At 48.4% G+C, this 18,919-nt stretch overlaps 2 protein-coding genes across 13 annotated transcripts in view; both read left to right on the forward strand.

The window, feature by feature from the left end:
* Positions 1-11,303, forward strand: part of SCMH1 (Scm polycomb group protein homolog 1) — a 49,359-nt gene extending 38,056 nt beyond the window's left edge. For 5 of the 8 annotated variants that reach the window (XM_053267136.1, XM_053267137.1, XM_053267133.1 and 2 more), the window contains 4 exons: positions 730-861; positions 6,222-6,425; positions 7,877-8,019; positions 8,743-11,303. In XM_053267136.1, the coding sequence (XP_053123111.1) occupies positions 730-861; positions 6,222-6,425; positions 7,877-8,019; positions 8,743-8,868 (605 nt within the window). In that variant the 3' untranslated portion in view covers positions 8,869-11,303. Of the gene's footprint in view, positions 1-729; positions 862-6,221; positions 6,426-7,876; positions 8,020-8,742 lie in introns of those variants that run through there. The other 3 variants (XM_053267139.1, XM_053267140.1, XM_053267141.1) reach the window with 2 other exon arrangements.
* Positions 11,304-12,093: 790 nt separating this feature from the next.
* SLFNL1 (schlafen like 1) lies at positions 12,094-18,220 on the forward strand. 5 transcript variants are annotated; one of them, XM_053267144.1, is made up of 5 exons: positions 12,094-12,797; positions 13,079-13,304; positions 14,311-15,343; positions 16,480-17,160; positions 18,039-18,220. In XM_053267144.1, exons 3-5 carry the CDS (start codon positions 14,903-14,905, stop codon positions 18,156-18,158), a joined length of 1,242 nt encoding a protein of 413 aa, XP_053123119.1. In that variant the 5' UTR covers positions 12,094-12,797; positions 13,079-13,304; positions 14,311-14,902; the 3' UTR covers positions 18,159-18,220. The 5 variants fall into 5 exon arrangements, with proteins under 5 accessions (XP_053123119.1, XP_053123122.1, XP_053123118.1 ...); XM_053267147.1 differs by lacking the exon at positions 13,079-13,304 and having other exon boundaries at positions 12,094-12,863; XM_053267143.1 differs by lacking the exon at positions 13,079-13,304.
* Positions 18,221-18,919: the final 699 nt, after the last annotated feature.

An 18,919-nucleotide genomic window follows, 5' to 3' on the forward strand; every position in this document is an offset into this window, starting at 1 on the left:
TGGCCTTCCAGGGTTTTTAAATTGTTGTAAAGGGTTTTAATGTACCTGGTTTTTCAGGGTTTTATAAACTGTTTTTATTGTTTAATTGTTGTTTTATGCTAGTTTAAAACCTTTGTTTTAATTTTTGATTGTTTTTAACTGTTTTGTTTTATCTGTAAACTGCCCTGAGCCAATTTTGGAAGGGCGGTATAGAAATTGATTTAACAACAACAACAACAACAATAATTAATAGTTGAATGCCCCGTAGAATTGGAAAAATTGAACATTGTTTGGGAGCCGTTCAGAGATATGTACAAAATCAGGAGATCACTAAAGCGGTATAGCCTCGGGAAGCTTTTTTTCTGAATGTCACACATGTTGTAACAGTGAAATGATGGCAAGCAAATAATTCAGGGTGCACTGGGCGCAGTTGCTAAGAGTGTAGGGCATGAAATCTGTTTAAAGAGCTGCCTGGCTAAGCATGCACAAACCCTTCTGAAGGTTCAAACTGGAAATCCCCCGGTTCTTCTCATAAGGTGCTTTCCCTTAGTGGGTGAACCAAAAGGCAGCCCAGCAGGTGTGCTTTCCCCCCTTTCCTTTTCCTGACCCCATCGATGTCTCAAAGCGGTAATGCAGTTCCGCAGCCCGGCTGAGTTCTGGGCTGAGTGGGAGAAACCTGGGGTTCTCCAGGCGGGGCTGGATTTCCAAGGAAGCCGCCGATCCTAAGTCAGGCTTGTTCTCTCTTCCTAGACAGGAGCATTTCGTTAGACGGCTCTCTGCAGGGACCTTGCCGGGGCACAAAGAGATATTCCCAAGATTCCCCTCCATACAGTGCTCCTCTCTCCCCCAAGTTACCAAAGAATGACCGTCACCCTTTGGAAGGTGAGCACAGCATCTCGTCCCCAGCCTGGCTGTGAACAAGGAATATGAAGCTGTGTAGGCTGGTGAACTGTCTGGAGACACGGGGCCTGTCCAGTATTTTGCCGCCAGCCTGGCCATTGGTTGTGTAGACCTCATCCAGACAGGGGCTCTGTGCCTTTTTGAATCGGGACTGCAAGACGTCTCCCGGGAAGAGCCCCCTCCCCACCCAGTGCAGGGCTGGACTGCGAGGTTTGCTTGGGCCCCTGTCAGCTGTGTGCACTCCCAGTCCCTCCTATTGGGTTTAACTGGCCGCACCTTACTGAATTATTCTGAAATCGCCCCAGTGAGGGTGCACATTTCTATGACTTGCCGTGAGCGCTGCACATCTTGAAGCCGAGGAGTCCACATATTTAGGATTGTCTCACAAGCCAGCTATTATTGGCACTCGCCACCATCCCCCGCAGGCAGAAGGTCTAGAAGAGAAGTGGGTCTTCTCACGTTTGCACTGTGATGTGAAGAAGGGAAGAGAGAGCGGGAGCCCTCTCCTGCTGCTCAAAAGGGATGCCTGCTGTTCCTTATCATCTGAGAAATGGCATTGGAAACGAGACCTTTGGGGAGAAGGTCTGTGCGGTGCTGGGTGGCCTGAACGCCAGATGGTCAGGGGCACTTGCCACTGGTGAGCTGGCAGGTGGATTTGTCGAGGTCCACTGCACCCTTTGTACTTCGTTAAGTTTAAGTGCTATAGTAGACAACCAGACTTGCAGAAAGTATTCTGGGGAACACCCCCCCACCTCACCCTACCCACCCAGCCCCACACACAAGGACATCTCTGTGATCAGTACAGGAAATTGATAATACAAAACCTAGAATTGGCCTGGTCCCTGTCCATTGCGTGGATCAGTGCAGGATCGGTATGCACTGAAGCAGTCTCTACCCTGGGCTGTGGAAGTTAACAGCTTTGACATGGCAAGCTTGGATTTTTGAAAGTAAAACTGTCTGGACAAGCCCGGGAATTCTTTCCTTCACTTAGTGTTTCTGACCAGCGTTGCCTGAGCAGCAAAACAGGATGCCAGCTATGATCGCACACTGTCCTTGTTTCGGAGCAGTACCATATACATGAATAGCAGTATATAAATAATAAATATTCAAGCCCACCTCTGCTCTTGTCCCTCTGTTATAAACTGAGGCCAAGCAGCCTTAAATGTTCTGCGATCAGAAGGCTCGATTAGCAACCAGTGCTTGCATCCCCACTACTGCAGCAGTGGAAACTGCGGCATGTCTGATCAGCGTGCCAGGTCAGGAGTTGTGTAGGATGATTTGATCATTGTTCTGGGTTCTGCTTATCCCAGGTTCCAACTAGCAATGTTTCGGGTTCCACCAAATAGATTGCCCTGCTTAAAGGGGGTGGCGGCCAGGTTAGATCAGAATCTAAAATCCACATTCCATCTCTTTGTCCATAAGCATACAGACACATCCAATACCAGTGCTCTGGAGGTAAACGGTCAGGAGTCCAGGCTGGCATCTGCCATAAAGGTGGCACCTTTGCCTAGCTTGTTCAAACCCTGTTTGATGGGAGTTGCCCTGTCCTGTAGAAAGGAGGAGGCTTTGGAGAACCTAGAGGTGCCCCTTGATTCTCTCGAGGCCAGCATGGTTGCTTCATGGGATTTGCTAAGAATGTTATCACATTTTTGGTTGTCTGGATTTTTAAGGAGATCCTCTCTATCTTTAGGCTTTATTGTTCCTGAGATCAAGACAGCCACAGGACCATCCACCAATAAGACTTTAATTATGTCCCTTTGTTCTCTATGGGGTTCTGCTATTCAGCCAGGATGGTGTTGGAATAGCTGAGGGTAGAATAGAATGCCCCCCCCCCCAAAGTAAGAAAACCCTCTCCAGCCCTTTATTTCTGAATGGTTTGGGTCAGGACCTGGTCTTCAAGTTTGAGAACTCTCTGTGCCTTTCCTGAAAGGATAGGAAAGTTTCTGGGAAGAACCAGCCATGTGAGGGAGTGGGTTCCTTGCTGACAGTTCCCTGTCCAAAATGGTGCCCTCGGGAGCAGATGCAGGCTGACTATTAGGTGCCTCCTAAAGGAGTTGGGACAGTCTGGAAAGGACTGGTCCTCCAGGAGATCCATATGAGGACTGGAAGGAGTTGTGCTGCTCTGATGTCCCCACTTTCTGAACTAGGGGGACCCTTGCCTCACTCACTGGAGGAGCGGTGTCTGCTCTTCCGCCATGGCCGTTGGGAAGATGGGGACTCTGGACCTTTCTCACCTTGTATTTTAGAGCATCATCCTGCCATTGCTGGGCACAATGGTTCAGATGGTGGAGCAGGGGTGGACCCTCGGCCTCATGCCAAACCCCCTCCACAATGAGCCCAGCTGGTCCATTCCCTGACATCCTGTGGGATGAGTCTCCCTTAGGAGGTTCTGAAGATGGATTAGGGCTCTTAAGTCATTGAAATGTCTGGTGGACCCACCCCAACCTCCACGCCGCCCTCTTGGATATGGCATTTGTGGGCCACATTTCCTTTGAAGCCCCATGATCTTGGGGGTGCATGGCCCCTGTCAATGCCTGCAGGTATGGAGTTGTGATTTCAGTCTGCCTCAAGTGCCTCCCTGTACAGATGCCACAGTCAGTTGTGCACCCAGTTGTTGGGGTTAGTGATTCAAGGATGGATTTTCACTGGTTCTGTCTCAGGGGCAAGTAGTAGGAGCAACCCGTACATAGATGCACTCCTCCACTGGGTGAGAATGTGGGTAGAACTGCACTGCCCTGTTGCTTAAGCCATCATTTGGGCAGATCAAGGGACCAGCTATTTTGGCTGGCAGGCTGGTAGCTTTAGATTTCTTAGTAACTGGCTGCTGAATATTGAATGTCCCTTGGTGGCACTGAAGCATCAACTCATGATAGCTGCTTGGGGACTTTTTAGTGAATTGATGCCATTTCATCCAGCAGATCCAATTCCAACAAGCCACATCTGTGGGGATACATACCTCACTGGTTCCCCACGTGGAAAATCAGACACTTCTCCACTGGAGAGGATTCTTCTGTGCTGTTTCAGTGACACATTGAACCAGTGGTACATAGGCAATGACTTCCTCCTAAATTGCTAAAAGGCAATACCTTTTATTAGGACCAACTAAAACATCACAAAGTAGTGCTTTTGAATTCCCAAAACAACTCCAACTCCTCCTCCTCCTCCTCCTCCAGGCTAGATTAAGCAAAGGGAGAAGGAGAGAAAGAGAGCTCTCCCTCTCTCGTTGTTTGTGTGTACCACAATTCTCCATGCAGCTCCAGTCCAGTGCATTAACGCAGGCACTCTTTGTCCATGGTGAATGGAAATGTAGTCTTAACAGCATCTGGGGACCCAGGTTTGAGAATCCCTTGTGTTAGTGCTTGAAGCCTCTTCCTTCCTGTCCCTTTTGGCTGCTCCGCATTTTTTAAGTTTCCTTATTTTTGCAGTTTCCCCAAAAAGAATGTTCAAACCCTCTGTTAGAAGACAAACGTTGATTTCCCCTTCTGGGTGGCAGCAGCAGGAGGAATTAAGCCAGCCAGCCATTCATTTTCCATTGCTGCTGCTACAGCAGACTGCCAGTTGTGAGCAGCTGGGCCCAGGCGGGTGGGGTCATCAAATTGTCACCCTCCATTCTCCATCGCTGTTGCTATCTCTTTAATTGACAGTAGCCAAAGTGCCCAAATCCCGCTCTCCAAGTTCCTATCAAGAATCCTTTCCTATAGGATAGTAGTTACGTTTGCTGTGATGTTAGACTGAATTGTTTTGAGTCAGCTTGTTAGCTGCCTTGTGTATGCCAGTGTAAAGATGGAATACAAATGCAACATATAAATAAATACTGGAACCTGGCTTAAATCCTGTCTAGATCAGGGATTCTCAACCTCAGGTCCTCAGATGTTGTTGGACCTCAGCTCCCATAATCGCCAACCAAAGGCCACTGGGGCTGGGGATTATGGGAGTTGCAGTCCAGTAAAATCTGGGGACCCAATGTTGAGAATCCCTGATCTAGATGCTGCTTTATCTGCACTCCCAGATGTTTTCTTGTGACGAGTTTACTTTCCTCCCACATGACATGTGACCAGTCATGTAGCCTTAGTCCGTACATGTTATGCCAGAAAGGTGGAAATCCATCATGAGGCAGTGACTGGAAAGCCATGCCTACTCTGCTTATTACTGCAATACTAAGGAATGCGAGAAGAAGGAAAAGAAGAACTAGAATTTTGGCACCAGGCGAAACCTTTGCAGAAACCAGAGAAGGAATCCTTTTGCAGTGGTCAGGCTGCAGATCGACCGTCAGTTTTTTATGGGCTGCCTTATAGAACTGAGAAGTAAAGCAGAGTCGAGAAGGTCCTGGCATTCTGTCTGCTCTGCGTTAATATTTTCTCACCATGTCAGGTCAAAACAGTGTTTGGTTTCCAGGAGAAGGATTGGCGAGGAGCCTCTTCCCTTTTTGACCCAACTAAAGAGACATTCAGCAGTACCCTGGAATGGATCTACAAAGACAAATGCAACTTGGTCCAGCTGACCTGCTGCGTCTTCCAGTTTGAGCTGTCGTCCTGCCCTGAAGTGGCCATTCATGTGCCCTATCCCACCCTGCTCTGCCCTGGACAACCTGGCTGGATAGTTCTGCAGCAAATACATTATAATACATTGGAGTGCAAGTAGTTGAGAGTTTGGATTGGCAAATACAACTAACCCAGGAGAGGAGATCGCTCCAAAACGGAGCCAGGGTAGTGCAGGGGTTAGAGTGTTGGGCTAGGACCGGGGAGATCCAAGTTCCCATCCTTGAATTCAGCTGTGAAACTCACTGGGTGACTCTGGGCCAGTCACTTCTTTGGCAGCCTAACCTACCTTGCAGGATGAACATAAGGATAAAGAGAACCATGTACACCGCTCTAGGCTCCTTGGAGGAAGAGCAAGGAATAAGGGTGAAAAATGAAAAAAAAACTAGCCATCGGGCGTGAGCAGAAGGGACCTCCTTCACCCCACCTGACTTTCTCTTGAAAAGTGGGCTGGCGTCGCTGTTTGGCACACAACTCTGGATAGCTGTGTGTCTTACAGCATCACCGCTGGATGTTGCACCCCTCCTAACTGAGCAAAGCGGCATCTTTTTCAAAGTGGCGATTCTCTGTATTAAACGGGGGAAAGCAACGGTCTCTCTCCCTCCCCAGCGTAGCACCCCTCCCGTGGCTGTTGCTCCTGTCTGTCTTATGTTTCTTTTTTAGATTGTGAGCCCTTTGAGGGACAGGGAGCCATTTTTAAAAAATTTATTTATCTCTATGCAAACCACTTTGGGGACATTTTGTTGAAAAGCAGTATATAAATCTTTGTCATATTCGCTCATCAGTCGCTGGTCTGTTTTCCAGGTGAGACATTTGTCCTGGGTGATGGCCTGCCAGGCCCTTTGGAGCCTCGTCTGGACCCCATGGACTCTGCCTTGACCGCCGCCAACGCATCCAGTCCCAGCAGGAATTCCAGAGACTACCGACTGCAAGCCTACAGGCACCTGCACCAGCCCTCCAGCCTCACTCAGTGTGGCCCCTCTGCCTTGCAACGGCTTAGTGCTGGAGGTGAGAGAGCTCTGAACCGCTTCTCTGTGAAGCGCTTCTAACTCCCATTTCTAACATGAGTGAGCAATGAAAGGGATGAGAGAGAGAGAGGTGCAGGTTTAGGGCCTCTTCAGCTGGGGAGACCCTATTGCTTAGTATTTTCTTCATAAGAGAATAGTTGTGGTTGGCCATGAGTGTTGCCAAAGGGACTGATGCTATACTTCCTAGAGATACAACCGGGGTTCTTGCGCAGACAAGTTGTGCCCAGCTCTGTGGCTGGCTTTTGTTTTTTATTAGACCAAACATCATTTCATTTCATTCATTCATTCATTCATTAATCATATTTATATACTGCCTGATATGTATTTCTCTAGGCAGTGTACACAATCTAAAATGCAACAAATATAAAACAGAGTAAAAACAGGTGTGTCTTGAGGGTCTTCCTAAAAGCAAGCAGAGATGGAGATTCTCCTATTTTGACAGGGAACAAACTACAAAGCCCAGGGCAGCCAGAAAGAAGGCCCAGTCCCAAGTCGCCACCATCTGAACTGGTGGCAACTGTAACCGGACCTCTCCAGATGATCTTAATAGGTGACAGTGTTCATGACAAAGAAGGCGCTCTAGTACACCGGACCTAAGCCATTCAGGGCTTTACTGTTCAGGAATATTTTGGCAACCAGTGCATTTCTTTTAAAATTGGTATTATACGGTCCCTTTGGGCTGTCCCAGAGACCAGTCTGGCTGCCACTGCATTTTGTATCAATTGTAGTTCCTGGACTATATACAAAGGCAGCCCCACATGGAGGGGGTGGGTAGTAGGGACAGAGGAAAAAACCAACTAAACAGTCAAACACTACAACAGATTAAATGGCACCTCATGCCAGACTATCAGATATATCTTAAGATCTGGTTCCAAACAGGGGTGTGTGTGTGTGTATTAAGCACACTTTAATAAAGTGGCTTGCACAGTTCTGGGGTGGGGGGGGTGGTTTGGCAAGGGCAGGTGGAAATACTTGTTAAACAATGGACGTCTCTGCAGCTAGGACCTGCCAAGCCTGGGAAACCTACAGGCGCCCCGCTCCGTGCCTGCCCCCCAGCTGGCCTCCATGCCTGTGCCATGCGGACTCCTCCAGTGGCTGTGGCACATCCACGGAGCAGTGGGGAGGGGGTGTGAGCACAAGCCAGCAGCTCCCATGACACAGCTGGCCTGACCACTGGAGTTGGACCCTGCTAGCACTCTGGGTAACAGACAGTTTCCTGCATACAGTGAAAGTGAGCCCGGGGTGACATTCACTATTGATTATGCAGAAGTTTGGTGCCAATTGAGCAATAATGGGGGAGGGGGTTTGTTTGTGTGTGTGCGTTTAGGGGTGTGTGTGATCCCTTTCTAAAGGCACTGGTCCCTGTGGTGGTGGTGCTGCTGCTGTGCCTGGATAGAAATGCCATGTTGTTGTTGTTGTTGTGCCCTCTAGGCTCAGACAGATATCTTGGCTCACGGGACGCCTCACGGTTTGTCATTCGAGACCCCTCTGCCTGGACCGTAGAGGACGTCATGCAGTTTGTGAGAGAAGCTGACCCCCAACTGGGACCCCATGCGGACCTCTTCCGGAAACATGTAAATATGAGCAGGCCTCTGGGTAGATGACAGCCATTCCTGCCTCTTGTTGCCGCCGGAGTGACCCCACAGCAGGTTGTTCCCCGTCGTAGCCACTAGGAGGCATGCCCCCTATCATTCCTTCAGACAGGGATCACTCTCAGTCATGGGTTGTAGTTCATGGCCATGCTGTGACATTCTGTACGATCCAGCTGGGCTCGTTGGTGCCATCGCGGGGGGGGGGGGGGTGCTCATTGTTATTTTTGACAAAGTCAGCACCCCTAGGGATGGAAAAGAGGTGATAGCAGTGCGAGGCTCTCAAGGTCTTAGCGTGCTTTTATTGTCCTGACGATCAGGCCTGCAGCAGCTAAATGCGCAACGGGCTTTTAAAAGTTTTTAACACCAAAAAACGATGATAAAATTGTATTGATGTTGTCAGAGGAATGGAAATGGAAATGGGCAGGAATGTCCTCCAAAGATAACTCTGTGGAGAGAGGACAACAGCTTGCTAATTGTCACCCTCACTCTTTCAAAGGGCTGCAGTTTGACTTGTGATTTTTTGGGGGGGTGGGATAAAGAAAGGGTGATACCCCAGCGAAAGCCACCAGTGCCACAATGCCACCGCCCCCCATTGTCCATCTCGACGGGGGCTGCCCCAGATCCCGGTGGGCCTGGCTGGTGGACTATCAAGCGAGTGGCGCGAGGCTTTGCACTAACGTGGCTCCTTCTGCTCCGTGCCGGCAGGAGATCGACGGCAAGGCCTTGCTCTTGCTGCGCAGCGACATGATGATGAAATACATGGGCTTGAAGCTGGGGCCCGCCCTGAAGCTCACCTACCACATCGACAAGTTGAAGCAGGGCAAGTTCTGAAGAGGATCCCTTCTGGACTCCCCTTGCCCACATTCCTTGCCCACCGCACGAGGAGGGCTTCACTGCCGCCGCCTTTGCCGGCACAAAGAGAAAGGAAGCCTCTGGACGCCCTTCACCGTCCAGCGGGATTTGGCTTATGGGCTGCTCGGCCTCAAGAGACGGGCATTCCCTCTGCTGGTGGCGCTTGGGCCCGCGGTCCGCCGTACAGGGAAGAGGCGGCTTCTCCTTGGGCGTATGGAACTCAACCAGATCTCTTCAGAGCCGAGTCTGGGTCGGCCTCACCCTCTTTCTTTCCAAAAATACACACTTGCCACGTCCCCTTTGCTGCCCTGCTGGGAATCCTCTTCATGCTACAGGAAGAGGGCAGCCATTGACAGTGTTTGCAATGGCAGGAGCTGCTCCCTTATTTTGTGCCATACAAGACAAAACTGACTGCGAGGTGTCAGCTCTGGCGTAAAAGAAGCAGCAGCTGCTAACCCGATGGCTCACTCCCTTGGGGTCAGGGAGGGAGGGAGGGGCGTACCGGCTTGCTAGCCCTGCTGGCTTGGGACGGAAGTCTACGTTTTCACTTGGTGCTGTTTTGGCCTCTTGTTCCAAGGAGGTCTCGAGTGTTGCTAGTGTGAGGGCAGAAAGCTCTGACATTGATTGGGAGCAAGGAAGAGAGGGGATCTGTGATGGGCCCAGCAATGGAGCGGTGTCAGTATCCTAAAGAACCATCACTCACCTGCAGCTCAGTGGGGAGGAAAGCACAGGACCCCACTCCTGGGCAGCCTAGTTTCCCCCCCCTCCAGGAGCTCGAAATGTTTTTGTACTCGCTATTGAAACAGCAACCAAGTTAACTCCCTACCCCCACCCGGGGAATTAAATGTTATTCCACAATGGTACCATTAATTCACCATTACGGTTCACACTGTCAGTCTTTCAGTTGTACCTGCCTGACAGGTGTGTGTGGGGGGGCGGGTATCAGATGGGTGGGGTGGGGAACACTTATCTGACTAGTCTGTCCTTCCCAAACTCGTGGGGAGCAGAAGTCATTTTGTATGTATGTATGCTGGAAAATGTTTAATGTATTTATTTTTATGGCACTTGAGCAGTGGCCCTTGCCATCCCAGAGCAGAGGGCTTTTTTACTGCTGGCAAATGAGGATGGGGAAAGGAGGCAGCAAGCTGGTGCCCCCAAAAGCTCCACTCCAGGCCCTCAGTTGAAGCCTCCTTTGCTTGCAGAGACAGTAAACTATATGCTCTGTTAAATCATCATGAAGAGATGTGCTTAACTTTGGCAATGTTTTTTTTAAAAAACTCAGCTATGGGGGTCCAGGAGCAAAGGGTGTGTGGCGGAGTCATAAATCCTTTATCCTGCTCCATTTTCTCTACAAGCTGGTGCTAAAAAGCAGACCAGGGAGTGATTTGTTCAGAAAAACAGCAGAGAGGGAAGTGTAATAATAAAGCCCCTAATCTGGATAAGGCCTCCCCCCATGGTTGTTTTTAAAAAAAGAAATGTTGCCCAACGGAGAAGCACCTTTTCTTGACTGATTTAGCGTAGCATAGAGGTGGGCCCTTTCTCTGTTCTTCCTCATGTATGCCAAAGCCGCTTGAGCACTTCTCCCTGGCTGACATCCCAAGCAAGCTCCCGCCTCGGGAGGCTCTGGCAGGGATGAGCTGGGAGACCGTGGACAACTCCCCCGGGCCTCCTGCGCGCATGCGTTGTGCCCCAGGGCTCACACTCCCAAGTGGTGCTGGGAAGCCACACGGCTCTGACCTTGCAAAGTGCTTTGGGGGCACAAGTAGCACTCTGGAGTGTTTAGCCCTCTAGTGCAACAGCACCCACGCCGGAGGACCAGGGGAGTTGCAGGAGGGCGCCTGGGTGGCCCTGCAGAGCCGCCTCACCTTAGGACACAGATAACTGGAGCCTGAGGTCCAGTCAGGTGTGGCAGCTGGGCTGCCCTTTGCTCAGGAACTTGGCAGGGGACAGCACGGGGCTCATCTCTCTAAGGGTGTGTGTGTGTGTCACGCTCTCACTCTCTCCCCGGGTCCCACTTCACTGCCCTTCCAGTGGATGGGTCTTCCTCTTCTCTCCCCCTCCCCACCCCTGCTCTTCTGAAAGAGGTGCTTTTGGGAGTGGCCAGGAGGGAGACAGTAGAGACCACTGAAGCTGATCATACAAAACAGCCTCTCCAAATAAGCAATGAAAATTCACAGGCAATAAGCCAAATGTGGTGGAGGAGTCAGAGCTCACCACAGTGCCACAGAGTGAGGTGATTTACTGGGAGGTAGCCCAGGTGGGGCGAGGAGGCCCTCTCCTGTCCGGACTGCCTGGCTGCAGAATTAACACCTCTGTGAGCACTGCCTACCGCAGCGAGCAGGGGGCCCTGCTAATATTCTTTTCTGCACTTATTCTGTTGGTTTTGTTTATAAATAAAGAAGAGGGGGAAAGTAGGGTGTGTGGTGCTTTCTGACTGTTGATGGACAACATTATGGCTGGTTAACATGCTGGGTGCAGAGGAGCTTCTCAGAGATTGGGCGGTGGGGGTCATCCCAACCCTAAAGGCAGGATAGTACCTGAATTCCAGGGGTTTGTGGACAGAAGGAAGGTTAAGACCTACTGTTCGAGCTGTGTGACTTTCAGTAGTTTAGCAACAAAAAGTATTTCTCTCCCCACCCTGCCTTTTCTGACTTGGGCTATGAAACAAATGTTGGAGGAGGAAACCAGACTGGGGGTGAGGTTTTTTAATGTAAAAAGATGGGGAAATCTTGGACTTGGACATGTGATGAGAAGGCACCCTACTGCTTTATTTTAAATGTGTGTCTGCCCTGCCCTCCATCATTGTTTTACAGGGCTCTTGTGAGGGATCTCAAGGTTTTAGTAAACAAAACAATCCACTGTGACTCAATAGAGTGTAGTGGCTAGAATATCAAACTAGCTGCATTTCCAGAGAGAGAAATATTCCATTTGAAATAGAAGTTCTTCACATTTATCAACTGTCTACATTGTGTAGCTTTCTTTCACACAGGGTCTTTACAGCTGCAGGAAATCTCTGGTGAAACTCAGAATTCAGAAGACACAATTTTCATTATGGGTTTCTCACAGATGGCCAGCAGATGACACTGCAGAGCAGCATGTGGCAGAGATAAGCAATGTAAACAGTTTACAGTGTAAACAAAGACCCTTTGAGAAAGGGGTCTACATAACGTGGAGAATTGATAAACCAATATCCAAACAGAATATGTCTCCATCTGGAAGTGCCTTGCACCATCTGGGTCAAGGAGACTCATCTTGTTTTTTCTTAGCCAGCCATGAAATGCTCAGTGGGCAACCTAGGCCACATCACATTATCTGCCACCTCCTACTTTACACGGGGTGGTCACGTATAGCACCCTGAGCTCTTCATCTGAAACCATTGAGCCGATGTCAGTCTCTGCAACCTGGGCAAAGAGGCACTTATTGGAGCAGAAAAGAAAGGTAACAAGTAGTAAAAATATCCCTTTGGCAGGAGCTCTTTGCTCAAAGGTATACAAGCAGTTTGTCCAGTTCGGGAAGCAGAAGTGACATCCCAACCACCGGTGTAGTATTTGTGGCCAGCAACAGCCAGTCCCAATGTGATGAGCATCATTTACCCCACAAGAGAACACTCCATTCGCTGCTTTAATCCAGGTCCCTTTGCTTTACTGTTATGATGGCATCTTGTGAAGGGCATCTTCCATGACAGGGGCATTATTCCCCATCCCTGGGAGGTGTGGTTGGCATTCCCCACCACAGGAGCAACTGAACCCAGCTTAGAACTGTAGCAAGGGCATCTATGACCTCACAATTTGAAGCTCCATTAAAGAGAAGAGAGGAGTTCGTGGAAGTGCTCTTGCTGGATGCACAAGGGTTGCTGGCCAACCAGCCTGGAGTGGTTGAGTCCAGCATGAGTGCCAGCACCTTCCTTGGTAATGGGGGAACTGGGCGGCTTTGGGAGGTTCCACATACTTGAAGGGCATAAGCATGTGCCTTCGGTAAGGAGTGCTATACCAGGCCGTGTGAGGTTTAACAACTTGAGGGCATATCCTCAGATTAGCCAATTGACAGGCACAAGGCTTCCTCACCTCATTAGCCTATACAAGTATCCCAACCATGAAGGCTCATCATGAATCTGGTTCCTATTGCCTTCCTCCTACCAAAATTAGAATAAGAGGGAAATAGCACAAATAGATTTTTTTTTTTAAACCAGGTTGAGGAATAAATACCATATTGTTCCTGTGGAGGGAAGTAAGCAGTGGAGCTGTATAAGGATTGGTACTATTTTAAGTTCTTCATAAACACTCTGGAAACAAGTGAATAGAGCAAGATTTGTGGATAACACCCAATTATTCAGTGGTAGACTCCTAATCAGAAAACCTGCAAAACTGATGAGTCTCCAGCTGCAAGACCAGCATAAGTGCAAAGAGATACATGTGGTGAGGAGAACATCTTGATATGTGCATACTAATGTGGCCGAGGTAGGCTGTGGCCACAAAGGGAAGAGCAAGGGGTAGGATACAGTTGAAAGTGAACAGCAAATAGAAACTCAGTATCTTATGAGCCTCTGGGCGACAGGGAGACTTTTGTTATGGAAACTACTTTGAATTCTTGTGGCAGTAAGTTTTTAAAGCAGCAGTGCTAGGAATTACCAAATATAAGGTGAAGTATTATAAAGCTATTTCTGAAAGCTCTGGCTATGTTCGGAATGGTGCAGACAGTTCCAGATGCCCCATTAAAAAGAAGTGGGAAGAACAAAGGATAGAGAGGTCAAAACGCCTTCTGTAGAAGAAGCAGGTTTTCTTTGGAGCTTTTTAATTTAGAATAGAAAGACTCAGCACTGGTCGACATAGGCAGCAAAATATACTAGAATGGACCATGCCACATCAAATTGCAGCTAGGGACACTTCTTTTTAATGCTCCCCTACATGGAAGACTCACACCACAAGTACAAAATTAGCACAACAGTCAGGCTGGGCTTGGACTTTTCCCACCTGTGTCTGCTCCCCTGCAGAGTGTGTAGACCTGTCAAGTTTATGAAGAGAATGTTCTTTTACATCAGTACAAGATGATTGCATGAAACTCATTTGCAGTACGTTCAGGGGACACAGGATAGTACTTCACAAAACATTCCATGTACACTGTTGCAGGATGTGGTCATGCCTGCTAACTTAGACAGTGTAAAAGGAAGCCCCCACTGTTTTGCCTATTTGCCTTGATTGCTAATGGAAGCTCTAGGTTCAGAGGAAGTGTGTTGCAGAGTACCTGGCTACTTAAGATAAAAGGGGGGTGGGACCACCTTAGTCTCTTTCCCAGCTGCTTTAGGAAATAAATGCTGGACTCAATGGGCCCTGATCAGAGCTAGCAAGTCAGAATGATATACTTGTGACTCATTTAACCACCCTGTCGTTTATCTGTTTAAATGTATTTCCCCCTGCGTTCTAGGACAGTCTCCTCTCAAGGCAGCTCACACACAAGAATCACTCACACAATTACAACACATTGCAAAGGGAACAGAGAAAGAAATAAGGGTGTGCATTCATTTGAGGAGGACTGCTGACACCCAAGAAGCAAGCCCCATGTTGTTCCATTTGACATTCATCCCAAGCCAAACACAATGACATCAAACTAGCCCCCAAAGAGCAGAGATCCATCTTCAGTATCTGTCCATCGAGCAGGTCCTCACAACTAGGCAGCAATCTCTTGCTGTCAAGAGCACAATCCTCACCCCTGAAAACGACCATCTTGACTGCTCAAGACAGAACTCATCCTTCTCATGGGGCGTTTCCCTTACAGGCTTTGTCAGCCACAGACCCTGTAGGGAAACCTCCCTGCTGCTGCTTCTCCATCTCTAGGAGGACGCCAGAAAGGAGGAACCATTCTCCAATCATGCACTAAGGAACAAACAAGAGATTGATGTTGAACAAACAGGATATCCCACACTTCCATGCTCCAGCCAGCAACCTCCCAATGAGGAACACAAACAAATCCCAACCCTGCTTCTGGGACTCGTCAGACCACCTTTTGAGGTCTGAAAATGGAAGCAGCTCCAGCCCCAGAAGCCATCACAGAATGTCCACTCCCAGCTGGCAATGAGGCCAAAGCTTCAGAGGCAGCTTTGATAGGGGCAAGAGCTGAAGAGGAAGATGGTTTGGGTCAGGCACGCTCCTACATCCTTTTCATTGGGAACCTCAACCCCAAGTACTCCCGTGAAGTCCTCTGCAGCATGTTAAAGGACATCTTAGGTCTGGCAAGTGTGAGCCTCCAGAGACACCACATTGAAGTAGTGAAGAAACGCAAGAGTGCCCATGCCTTTGTGCAGGTGGCAACTGAGGCCAACCTGGAGCATGTCCTGAAGCAGCTGCTGCTGGCCTCCGAGGCAGAACAAGGCTTGGCCAAGGAGCTGGTGAAGAAAGGGGAGAATCTGGTTATGGGACGAGGCAAGAAATCTGAACTTGGTTCCAAAGATGGCAGAGAGGTAAGAGCAAAGGAACTGGGACATGCCCCTACTGCTGAATTTCAAAGTGGGGGGGGGCACGGGAAGGGCCCTGTGTGAGAATGATTCCCTAAATGGAAACCAATAGATCCTAGGAACATAGGAAGCTGCTTTCTACTGAGTCAGACCATTGGTCCACCTAGCTCAGCACTAACTGGCAGCAGCAGCTCTCCAAGGTTGCAGACAGAAGTTTTTCTCAGCCTTACCTGGAGATGCCACAGAGTGAACCTGGGACCTCCTGCATGCAGAGCAGATGTTCTACCAGTGAGCTACAGCTCTGCCCCTAAAACAGGTAAAGGTATGACAATCCAGACCTTTCCACCTGCTCCAAGGACCATTTACCAACCCATACAAACCTGCTATGGAGGGTGACACAAACAAGTTCCCAAGATTTTAGTGGACCAATCAAGACTCCCCAGCACGTCCAATGTGTGAACCCACATGTTCACATCTCTTCCACTTCACATCACAGTGTTTGCCATTCCAAAACACAGGTAGTTTTAGTGCACGCCTTCAGCATGGCATATCCACCCTGAGATCTAGGCATTTCTCGAAGCTAAACTTTATTCCCTCTTAGTGCCAAACCTGCATCTAGAATTCATTTCATTAGCAAAAACCTAATGAATACTGGCTTGTCTGGTGGCCATGAGGGCACGGGCCTTCTCTGCTGCTGCCCCAAGGCTTTGGAATGCGCTCCCTTGTGAAATAAGAGCCTCCCCATCTTTGACAATTTTTAAAAAGTCTTTAAAGATGCATCTGTTCACCCAGGCTTTTAATTAATATTGTTTTAATGCTGGTTTAAAATATTTTTAAATTTTTGGATTGTTGTGGTGTTTTAAACTTTTCATTTTTGTTTTAACGAATGTTTTACTTAAACCGCCCAGAGACGTAGATTTGGGGTGGTATACAAATATGTAAACAAACAAATAAATAAAATGAATAGGGGTAAGTAGGGCTTCAAGTGTAAGTACATATGAATTTGTTATAGTAAGACTGCCCACCAAAGCAAGGCCCCAGGCCCGTGCAAGCCACTGCATTTGCTCGTCAGCTTCCCCGTCCCTCAACATGCAACATACTCTGTGTCCGCTTGCATGATTGTACTCTTGTCATGTCTGCAGAGCGACTCTGTAGGGAGCAGTTCAGAATCTCCCATGGGAGGGCGACAACTACCAGAGAGAAGCAGGAAGAAGGTCTCGAGCGATGCCCAAGCTAATTCTAGCCGGAAGTCTGCTCAGTACCCATGGAGACTGGTAGACCGGCCAGCAGCCTTTCTGAGCGGCACTCGTTCAGACAGTGCCATTGTCCAGAGAGAGATTGTCGGCAAAGAGCGCCTCTTCTATGGAGCTTTCATGGGCAGTGAGACCCGGAATGTGGAATTCAAACGTGGCAGCGGAGAATATCTGACAGTAACCCTCAAACACCACGTGCGGAAGTATATGTGTGCTTTCCTCAACAGCGAAGGGGGCAGCCTTTTTGTTGGGGTCGAGGACAATGGCTTAGTGCATGGAGTCAGATGTGACCACAAAGATGAAGATAGAGTTCGCCTACTCATAGACTCTCTTCTGAAAGGCTTCAAGCCCCAAGTTTTTCCTGCAGCCTATACACTGAGTTTCATCCCCGTTATCAAAGCTGAAGACACTGGCATCTTCCTGAAGGTTATCCGCTTAAGCGTTCAGCCCCCCAAACAGCATGGAGAACCTCTTCTTTATGAAACAGATCAAGGGGAAGTTTACCTCCGGCGAGATGGCAGCATTCAGGGCCCGCTGTCTGGGAGTGCCATCCAAGAGTGGTGCCGACAGGTAACTTTCACATTGCACAACACAATTTAGTAGGCCTTTTCCTATATGCCAACCAATTACTAGCTGCAGAAAGCAACATGAATTCACTCTTGTCTAAAGGGAATTAAGTTAGAAAGTGCTCTCCAGAGTAGATGGTATCCCTTTCACAGTAGTCTGGTTTCCATTCACACAACACAACACACTACTTTCACATCAAGAAGTCTGTATCAGCTCTCAGAAACAAATGTTTCCTTTTCTGTTAGTTGGTTTCTGAAAGCTAAATTTAAGGTTTTTCATAAAGGTTGGTAATTTTTTTGGGTGGGGCGGTGGGGGGGTTGAAGTTAGACTCATTCAGCATAGAGCAGCTTAGCCACAAGTTGGCATCTCCATCACTGTCCCTGGAATTGTTTTGGTGGTAGCCAGAAGAAAAAACAAGAAATGATCCTGACCTCTGAGTCCTGATCCAAGGTCAAATTCTTTCCCACTGTTTCTATCAGCTGCCATTGAGGAACTTTGTTCCACTGGTATAAACCCTGTGAGGAACCATCAAGTATTTGGATATGAGGTTCTGAAAAAATCTTGGACAGCTTCCTACCCACTTAGTGCATCTTGCTGGTCAATGGGGTTATCCATTAACTATGTTTTCTCCACAGTGGAGGGCTGTCTTCTGTGACAAGCCTTACAGCAGCCAGATGAAGTAAATCAGTACTTGTTGTCATCTCTTTTGCGGGATGATGCACATTACAGGTATCAGTTAATGCCACAGTATTTGAGGTGAATTGCCCTTGGTCCAAGGGGAGTGTTGCCATATCCAAGATCATATATCCGCTTAATGAGGAGATAATTTGGCTGCTACCAGGATGTGAAGGGAGGATAACTGTTCTTTTGTAAATCCGCAGAAGTGGACAGAAGAGATCAAGAAGTTGGAAATGAAAATAGAGAGTTTGCTGAAGGAGAAGGAGACCCTGCAGCAGCATGTACAGCAAAATACCAGAGCTCGCTGCTGCATTATCATGTAACCATTGAGAACTACCCCACAACATTGGAAGGAAATGTAGCCCAATAAAGAACTTGGGCAACCGGTCTCTTGTTTTATTGGATGGGTGGCATCCTAGCCATGCTATGAGATTGGTAACAACATGTATGTAGAGCTTGAGTTCATTCACTGTTAGCTATCGTCTACCTGAGCACTGCATAAGCTGAGCTTTCCCTTGGCATCCCGAAATTGTTTTGAGGTATACTTGCATGATTATTTTTACTTGGAATAATTTTAGATTATACCTCCCATAATAAAAGCCATATTTCAGCTTCCCCCACATTCCTACACATATGATGGCAACCTTCCTAATAACCCCATCAGTCATTTTCCTTTTCCATTTTCATAACAGTACATTCTGTTCTTCCACTTTGTTCATCAGTCCATCTCCTTCCCTGTTTTCATGGCATTCATATCACAATCCAATCGTGCACTGTAAGCTGCTGCTGCAATTCCACTGACCTTCAAAGCAGGTTAAAAAGCCCGAACTTGGCACAACATGAACACTGAAACTTGCATTCATAACAAAATTTAGGAGTAAACATATGCACCGCTAGACTTTCAAGATGATAAACTGACAGCCAATTCCCTAACAAATGATTCCAAGAGCAAATTACTAGGGCCCGGTACCTGGCCGTTTTCCAGTTATCCCTCAGGGTAGTGATGTGAATGCTGTGGTGGAAGCACCAGATGACAGCTTTACTAACTCTACGGCTACACTGTGGGCAGGTGCTAAACTGTGTA

The sequence above is a fragment of the Hemicordylus capensis genome, chromosome 7, assembly GCF_027244095.1.
Source record: "Hemicordylus capensis ecotype Gifberg chromosome 7, rHemCap1.1.pri, whole genome shotgun sequence".
Classification (NCBI taxonomy): domain Eukaryota; kingdom Metazoa; phylum Chordata; class Lepidosauria; order Squamata; family Cordylidae; genus Hemicordylus; species Hemicordylus capensis.